Source organism: Triticum aestivum, chromosome 4A, assembly GCF_018294505.1.
Source record: "Triticum aestivum cultivar Chinese Spring chromosome 4A, IWGSC CS RefSeq v2.1, whole genome shotgun sequence".
Classification (NCBI taxonomy): Eukaryota; Viridiplantae; Streptophyta; class Magnoliopsida; order Poales; family Poaceae; genus Triticum; species Triticum aestivum.
The window spans coordinates 574,638,212-574,647,422 of record NC_057803.1 but is presented as its reverse complement, the minus strand read 5'-3'; the positions used below and the strand labels follow the sequence as shown (position 1 = coordinate 574,647,422).

At 50.3% G+C, this 9,211-nt stretch overlaps 1 protein-coding gene across 1 annotated transcript; it reads left to right on the top strand.

The window, feature by feature from the left end:
- Nucleotides 1-3,340: 3,340 nt before the first annotated feature.
- Nucleotides 3,341-4,191, top strand: LOC123082344 (uncharacterized). The gene is made up of 2 exons (XM_044504691.1): nt 3,341-3,707; nt 3,960-4,191. Exons 1-2 carry the CDS (start codon nt 3,365-3,367, stop codon nt 4,025-4,027), a joined length of 411 nt encoding a protein of 136 aa, XP_044360626.1. The 5' UTR covers nt 3,341-3,364; the 3' UTR covers nt 4,028-4,191.
- The last annotated feature ends 5,020 nt before the right edge of the window (nt 4,192-9,211 follow it).

Sequence of the window (9,211 nt, the reverse complement as noted above, 5' to 3'; positions counted from 1 at the left end):
AAGGTAGACTACGGGCATCTCCGAAAGTGTCTGTTGGGTGACATGGATCAAGACTGGGATTTGTCACTCCGTATGACGGAGAGGTATCACTGGGCCCACTCGGTAATGCATCATCATAATGAGCTCAAAGTGACCAAGTGTCTGGTCACGGGATCATGCATTACGGTACGAGTAAAGTGACTTGCCGGTAACGAGATTGAACGAGGTATTGGGATACCGACGATCGAATCTCGGGCAAGTAACATATCGATAGACAAAGGGAATAGCGTACGGGGTTGATTGAATCCTCGACATCGTGGTTCATCCGATGAGATCATCGTGGAGCATGTGGGAGCCAACATGGGTATCCAGATCCCGCTGTTGGTTATTGACCGGAGAGTCGTCTCGGTCATGTCTGCTTGTCTCCCGAACCCGTAGGGTCTACACACTTAAGGTTCGGTTACGCTAGGGTTGTAGGGATATGTATATGCAGTAACCCGAATGTTGTTCGGAGTCCCGGATGAGATCCCGGACGTCACGAGGAGTTCCGGAATGGTCCGGAGGTAAAGATTTATATATGGGAAGTCCTGTTTCGGGCATCGGGACAAGTTTCGGGGTTATCGGTATTGTACCGGGACCACCGGAAGGGTCCCGGGGGTCCACCGGGTGGGTCCACATGTCCCGGGGGGCCACATGGGCTGTAAGGGGGTGCGCCTTGGCCTAATGGGCCAAGGGCACCAGCCCCACATAGGCCCATGCGCCTAGGGTTTAGAAGGGCAAGAGTCCTAGGAGGGTAAGGCACCTCCTAGGTGCCTTGGGGGGGAGGGAAACCTCCCCTTGGCCGCCGGCCATAGGAGATTGGATCTCCTAGGCTGCGCACCACCCCCCTTGGCACCCCTATATATAGTGGGGGAGAGGAGGGACTTCATACCTGAACGTCTCGGCCTTTGGTTGCCTCCTTCTCCCTCCCCAACACCTCCTCAACCTCCATAGTGCTTAGCGAAGCTCTGCCGGAGTACTGCAGCTCCATCAACACCACGCCGTCGTGCTGCTGCTGGTGCCATCTCCCTCAACCTCTCCTCCCTCCCTTGCTGGATCAAGAAGGAGGAGACGTGGCTGTTCCGTACGTGTGTTGAACGCGGAGGTGCCGTCCGTTCGGCGCTGGTCATCGGTGATTTGGATCACGTCGAGTACGACTACATCATCACCGTTCTTTTGAACGCTTCCGTTCGCGATCTACAAAGGTATGTAGATGCATCTAATCACTCGTTGCTAGATGAACTCCTAGATGATCTTGGTGAAACGAGTAGGAAAATTTTTGTTTTCTGCAACGTTCCCCAACATAAAATCCTACCGAGTGAGAGCAAACCTCCCACTCGGGGGCTTAGCTGCAGCCCTGTGCTCGACTAAGTGTTTAAAAATCCTACCGAGTGAGAGCAAACCTCCCACTCGGGGGCTTAGCTGCAGCCCAGTGCTCGCCTAAGTGTTTAAAAATCCTACCGAGTGGCGAGCCAGACTCCCACTCGGGGGCTTAGCTACAGCCCGGTGCTCGCCTAAGTGTTTTGAAATCCTACCGAGTGAGAGCAAACCTCCCACTAGGGGGCTTAGCTGCAGCCCAACGCTCGCCTAAGTGATTAAAAATCCTACCGAGTGAGAGCAAACCTCTCACTCGGGGGCTTAGCTGCAGCCCAGTGCTCGCCTAAGTACAGGACACAAGCCAATCCGCAAGGACGACGAGGCGCAAGTCGACTGCTACCTTCTCCTTCGGAGTTATGCCACAAATACAAGGTTATTCTGAGTGAAGATCAAGTTCCACTCGACGGATCAAACCATGAAGATATTCAACGAGAAATCAATTTCAGATGAGGCCTAAAGGTCCCAGACCTCAGATCAAAGTACTCGAGCCCTCGGCTCGGCAGAGTTTAACGGTTACAAATCCACTCGGCATTCCGAGGCAAATTTAAAGTGAAGCATAAAAGTTTTTCATTCCTCAAGCGGAGGGCTGGAAGGAGCGACGAACTCGTCCAAGTCGATCCCGTCTGCAATACGAGTAGCTGCAGCGATGAAAGTCTCCATGAAGTCTTGAAAGGTGTGCTTCCTGGTATTGGCAACTTGAAGGGCGGCCAACTTTTCTTCTCGCGCCTCCTTGCAATGGACGCGGACCAGAGACAGAGCGACATCAGCACCACATCTAGCAGAAGATATCTTCCATTCCGCCACTCGACCTGGGACTTCATTAAGTCGAGCCATCAGGGACTCGAGGTTGTTCTGAAGCGTCGTCCCAGGCCAGAGTGATGTGTCGATCCGCGACATCGCAACCTTCAGCCGGGCGAGATAGTCAACAACGCTGGTAACACGAGACTCCAGTCGGAGCACGTTCATAGCAGCCTCGTCCTTCACGAGAGAATTGGCGGGATCCAAGCCTGGCTCACTCGACTGGTTTCCTCTTCGAAGCTTTGGCAGAATTCTGCGAACACGATTCAAGAATAAGACAGTGACCCTACACGGGCTTGGTAACTAGAAGACAGTCGAGTCAGAGTAACTACCTTCGAGCATGACGAACAGCTTCTTGGCGAGTCCACCAAGATAAGTCTCCAGATCGTTCACCTTCCCCGCCAGCTCACCCGCCTTGTCGTGCAGAACCATCTTGTCGTTCTTCAGTCGGCTGACCTCTTGATTAGCTATCTCGAGAGCAGCTTTCAGTCTGGAGTTCTCCTGCTCAAGAGTTCTCCTGCTCATGTGGAGCGATCTGTCGATCGTGTTGTAGATGAGATAGATGTCCTGGTGGTAAACTTCGGGAAAGGACGTAATCATGAGGATCAGGTTCTTGTCGACGGCATGAATGCAGGTGGACAACGAGGGGACGCCTCGGAGGGTCAGGCGGCACAGATCGGGCGCACCGGCGAGGTCTGCCTCTAGCGCCATGCCCCGCATGAGCGCATCGCAGTCGAGGTCCGCGGGGAACCCGAACGCCTCCTTGGCTGAGAGCAAATTCTTCTGGTTGCCGGCTGTTTCGTCGTCGGGGCGGTACGTGCCCACGAGGGGATGCAATCTATACTTCTATACTTCTATATCTATACTTCTATACTACTATTAAAAGAGCAAACATGAACTCCCCTAAAACCACCCAAACAAATGTACACAGGACAATTAGAACCCTTAGATCCAATCCAATAACTCAAATCTAAGAGTCCATAGTAATTTGATGGTCTGCCAGAGAATCAAACGGTTCAGATTCGATGTTCTGCCAGGGCAGACGACGATCGATCTGACCGGGTCGGATGGATCACCCCAACAAACCGCTAATCCCGCGCGGCAATCCTTCGTCTCACGCCCATGCACACCGCATCTTCCCCACTAACTCCGCCGATTATTCAGGCGAAATATGCGGCCATCAGATCCCGTCCCTGGATGTCACCGCCCCACGCCGTTGGCACAGACTCCCCATCCCGTCGCTGGATGGAGGATGCCGCTGGAGGCGGCCGAGCCAACGACGAGCGTAGGACGCGGGCGGACCTCCCTCGCCCTGCCTTGCCGCCCCTCCGGCCCTCATCATCCTCGTGCTTCTCCCGCACCGGCGTCTCCCCGCCGCCTCGGCACCTTCCGTAGCAGGCCAGGATCGGAGCCAAGAATGAGGCGTCCGCACGCGACCATCTCTCCCTTCGAGCACCTTCGACTCACCCCTGACTGTTGCCGCCAACTTCACTGGAAGCAACACGATGATCCAGGTAATCCCCAAACAAACCATTGTCTGCTCACGATTTCAGAAGAGAAGCGGGGGAGTGTATTCATGTGATGAGTAAGAAGATAAACTTGTGTGGTTCAGTCACCGGATCAACTGTTAGATGCCCAGATGGTACTGTTAGTGTGTTACTACACCTGAAATTACAGCTCAGCTAGCAGCTTCCTTCACAGTCCTGCCGACCTCACCGAGCTGCAATTTCTGAGTAGTTTCCGTACACTAACTCTCGGAGTTACAGATGCCTTCAAGCACAAGCTCGGCGACCCCCAGCAAGGTGACCGAGCACGCGCAGCCGCTGGCCAGTGAGCAGGAGAAGCTCACCGCCGAGGCTGAGTTCAGAACTACATATAGGTAGGTAGATGGATGAACATGAGATACCTTTTTTTCCTTTTTCTCCTGTTTATCTAGATCAGCCGATCACCAAGGCATGTAGCTGTTTGTAATTAATAATGGAAGTGCAAGCATTCTCACATAGATAATAGAAAATGGTGGTAATCCGCTCAGCGAGTGATTCTCTCTAATTCATGGGAGCACCCACGGGGCTGTAATCGCCTTGAAGATTCAGCGGTTCGCTCTCACTAATTCAGGGCGCGTCAAAGGCACCGCGACGGTGGCAGTCACTATACGGATATCAGGCCAGTTGCATTATTCCTTTGCCAACAAGAGTATAGATAAAAGAGGATCGAGAGTTCCAGACTCTGTGTTGTACAGAATTATTCTTTGCCAACAATAGTTTTGCTAAGTTTCTCTTGCCTCTCAGTATTACTACAGAGATTTAGAAACACAAGGAATTATTAACGATGAAAGAACCACAGATAGATTTGTGATTTCTCCATTGGCCAATAATTCAACTGCATATTTTAGGAACCACAAATAGCTTTGGGTATTTTCTTTGTATGCATTAATAATTTAATATTATAGTGAGAACTGAAATAAATATTTTACGTCATATTTATTTAAAACTTTTTGTGTTAATAGTGCAAAGCATAGATTTATTTTTCTATGATTTTATGTTTATTTCCCACTAGACTGAGAATATTGATTATACTAGACAAGTAGTCATTGTTGCTTTGATTCAGAATGAGAAACATTAATATTTCTGAACCATTGGTACAATTAGTTCACACCAAACCATTCAAAGGTACTGTACCTCATGTTGGTGAAGATGGCAGATTTCAAAAACATGGTGGCGAACAAAGGTTTATATTGCAGGCGCCTCTGATTTCTTAAGTTCTTAACAATTTGATGATCGCTCGTTACTATTCTCATCATTATTATAGATAAGAATGCAAGACCCGTGAGTTTTCTACTACCTTGACGGTAATTAAGATGACAAGGAAATACACGGGGAAGCAGATAACTTGGATCATACGGTGTCACAAATTGTGTTGGCCAATGTACTTTGCAGCTCAGACAAGGACCTTTATATGCACAGCACAATTTTGTGACAGTAGTCTTTTTAAGCAAAATGACCCTATGAACATACTTATCATTAGTTATTTCCTGGAACTTTCTATCCAGCTAAACTGGAGCATCAGGTAGCTATCACACACATCCTTTTGAGAACAAGAACACATTTATTTATATGCTTGTCTTGTTTTCTGTTCGTGCTTCCAGGAAAATAGTCTAGCTACTAGAGATTTGAGCTGAAGCACAAGCCTTTCCTCTTGGAATTGATTTAGAACCCAAAGGAGGAGTTTCTATCATCAATGCTAGCTGTACATTCAAATGCATATGCTTGCGAGCTCTGCTCTCTAAACACCCTAAAGATAGTAGATGTTATTTTGTACTTTATAAAGCACCCTATGATATTTCTAGAAAGTAAGGTCATGTAGGAAATGTTAGAGTTATAATATAAGTCATGTACCCCTTTGTATTTATCCCGTTGTATAAGGGGTTTCCTGCATATGTTCCACACCTGTACATGTATATATATCGGCCTATGGCCTCGTGGGAATACAAGTTGCATATTTCCTAACATGGTATTAGAGCTAGGTCAATTTTTTTTTGCACGCTGCAACTCGTGCTATTGATCCAACCCGCGTCGCCGCCGTCCTCTGTGGCCGCTGCTCCTTTTCTCTATCTATCGTAGCCGGCGGCTCTCCACGCCCGCTACTCTCCCTTGCAGGTCAACTCAGGCCGGCTCCTTCCCCAGTCCCGTCTCCCTGGATCGAACACGAGCAAGCCGGTTTTCCTCTGGATCTGATCTGCTGCCAGCTGCCGATCTCGGAGGAGTTTGCTTGCCTGCAGATCTGCCCACGGCAGGACCGGGCCTCCAGATCAATCACCCGTTTGTCCTCAGTTGAAGATCTCCTTGATCCGTGCTACATCTCCGCTTGGTGCACTAGCTGCTGGCTGCTGCTGTTACGTGGTGCTACTTTGCTCTTCGGTGATACGTGGTGCTAGCCACTTTCTACGGGTGCTGATTGCTGCTTCTGCTGATACGTGGTGCTGGCGTATTGATTCGTCACGCCGCCGGATCTTGGCTGATTGGTCTGCTACGTTCGTCTGCCCCTGACTAACACACACACAAAAAAATGTCTGCTGCATCGGGCTATGTTGCTGTCCCTCGCTGTCCGGTGATCTTTGATGGTACTAACTACACCGAGTTCACTGGCTTTATGCGCATTCACATGCGTGGCATCCGTCTCTGGGGTGTTCTTTCTGGCGAGGTCTGCTGTCCGCCACGTCCAGTTCCTCCGGTGGCCCCTACTCCGCCAACTCCATCGGTTCTTCCTACGGATGCTAATCAGGTCTCCAAGGATGCGGCTAAGCTTGCTGATGAGGCTGCTGATCGTGCTTATGATGAGAGGGTTTTGGCTTATGAGGAGGCTCTTCAGACGTATCATGATGCTCTGTCTGTTTACACCCAGTGGCTTGATGATGATGCTCGTGCTGCAGCTGTTCTCACTGCTAGTGTTCTGCCTTAGTTTGCTTCTGAATTTCTGGGTCTTCCTACTGTCTTTGAGATGTGGACCCGTCTTCGTCAGCGCTATCAGCCCTCTGGTGATGCCTTATACCTCTCTGTGGTCCGTCAGGAGCATGCTCTTCAGCAGGGTGACTCTACTGTTGATGACTTCTATGCACAGAGTTCTGCTATCTGGCGCCAGCTTGATTCTCTCCGCAGTGCTGGGTGTCGTACCTGCCCCTGTTGCCAGGCTGTCCAAGCCAATTTGGAGTTTCATCGCGTCTATGAGTTCCTGTCTCGGCTCCATAAGGAGTTTGAGCCCCGCGTGCTCAGTTGTTTGCTCGTGGCCGTATTTCTCTCATGGAGGCGCTTTCTGAGATTCGTGCTGAGGAGACTCGCTTACGTGGTGCTGGTTTGCTGGAGGTTCCCTCTGTGCTCGCTACTCGTGCTCCTACGCCACCTGCTGCACCAACCCCTTCTCGCTCGAGTGCTCCGCCGCTCTTGCCCACTCCTTCTGGAGACTCAGGTCGCCCCCGTCCACATTGCGACTATTGCAACAATGATGGTCATCTTGAGTCTCAGTGCTACACGAAGAAGAAACACCTGCGCAAGGCTCGATCATCATCTTCAGGGACTTCGTCATCTACCTCGACAGCTTCAGCCATTGCTTTGACTGAGCAGGATATTCTGAGACTTAAGCGTCTGCTCGCGGCTTCAGGTTCTTCCTCGACGGGTACTGCTGGTTCTGTGACTGATGCTTCCCGCACTGAGCAATCACCCTCTACACAGTCAGGTACATCCCCATGTGTTCTGGACTCTGGAGCTTCTTTTCATATGTCTTCTCATTCTTCCACTTTGTCCTCTCTTCGATCACTGGATTCTCCTGTTCATGTCTTCACTGCTGATGGTACTCCACTTTCTGTTGCTAGTAGAGGCAATCTTACCACTCCTTATTCTGTTCCTGATGTTGCTCATGTTCCTTGACTTACCATGAATCTGTTTTCTGCTGGTCAACTTACGGATTCTGGTTGTCGCGTCATCCTTGACGTTGACTCTTGTTCTGTCCAGGACCGTCGCACGCACACTCTGGTTGGGGCTGGCCCTCGCCGCCGTGATTCTCAGGGTCTTTGGGAGTTGTACTGGCTTCATGTTCCTTCCGCTGCCACCACCATCGCCAGTTCTTCCGCTTCTGTCGCCTCCGTTACTGGTTCCTTCCAGCAGTGGCATCATCGACTTGGTCATCTGTGTGATTCTCGGTTGTCTTCTTTAGTTCGTCGAGGTCTTCTGGGGTCTGTCTCAGGAGATGTCTCTTTAGAGTGTCAGGGTTGTCGTCTTGGCAAGCAGATTCAATTACCATATTCACATAGTGAGTCAGTGTCCAAGCGTCCTTTCAATTTAGTCCATTCTGATGTATGGGGTCCGGCCCCTTTTGCTTCGAAAGGTGGTCATAAATACTATATTATTTTCATAGATGATTTCTCTCGTTACACATGGCTTTATTTCATGACTTCTCGTTCTGAGGTGTTGTCTATTTATAAGCGTTTTGCTGCCATGGTTCATACTCAGTTCTCTTCACCCATTCGTGTTTTTCGTGCTGACTCTGCTGGCGAGTATATCTCTAAGATGTTGCGTGGTGTTCTTGCTGAGCACGGGACTCTCTCTCAATTCTCTTGTCCTGGTGCTCATGCTCGGAATGGTGTGGCTGAGCGAAAGCATCGACATCTTCTTGAGACGGCTCGTGCATTGATGATTGTGCCTCTCTCCCGCCTCATTTTTGGGCTGAGGCCGTCTCCACATCCACCTATCTTATCAATATACAGCCTTCCGCTGCTCTACAGGGTGGTGTTCCTTTCGAGCGACTTTTTGATCGTTCTCCCGATTATTCGATGCTTCGCTCGTTTGGTTGTGTTTGCTATGCTCTTCTTGCCCCTCGCGAACGCACCAAACTGACCGCTCAGTCTGTTAAGTGTGTCTTCTTAGGCTACAGTGATGAGCATAAGGGATATCGTTGTTGGGATCCTATTGGTCGTCGAATGCGTATCTCTCGAGACGTGACTTTTGATGAGTCTCTTCCCTTCTACCCACACCCATCTTCCTCGACTTTTTCAGTGCAGGATATCTCTTTCCTCACTTTTCCTGACTCACCTATCACCCCCGTCGAGACTGTACCTCTCCGTTCCACTTCCTCTCCTTCTCCACCTCTAGTTGATTTGCAGCCACCATCCTCCCCGGTCTCCTCGCCTAGCATGTCACCGGGTTCTCCACCTTCATCTCCGGTGACTTCCTCCCCGGTCTCCTCTCCCAGCCTGTCACCGGATTTTACACCTTCATCTCCGGTGACTTCTTCGTCGCCACCCCTCGATTCTACCTTGACGATTCCTCCTTCTATTATTCCATCTTTTCCTCAGCATTACACTCGTCGTCCACGACCAGTCGATGCCTCTGTGGATGAGTCATCATCTTCCTCTCAGCCTACTTATGGCTTGCGTTCTCGTCCTCGTCCGCTTGTTGATCGCTTTGGATTTCCCACCGCTGGTGCTGCTGTTCTTGAGCCGACTTCTTACCGTCAGGCTGTTGTTCAT

Excerpts from the sequence above, each read along its gene's own strand:
- LOC123082344 (XM_044504691.1), top strand. The coding sequence starts at position 3,365 with ATGCGGCCATCAGATCCCGTCCCTGGATGTCACCGCCCCACGCCGTTG. Across the intron at positions 3,708-3,959 it reads GAAGCAACACGATGATCCAG|ATGCCTTCAAGCACAAGCTC; the intron begins GTAATCCCCAAA and ends TCGGAGTTACAG.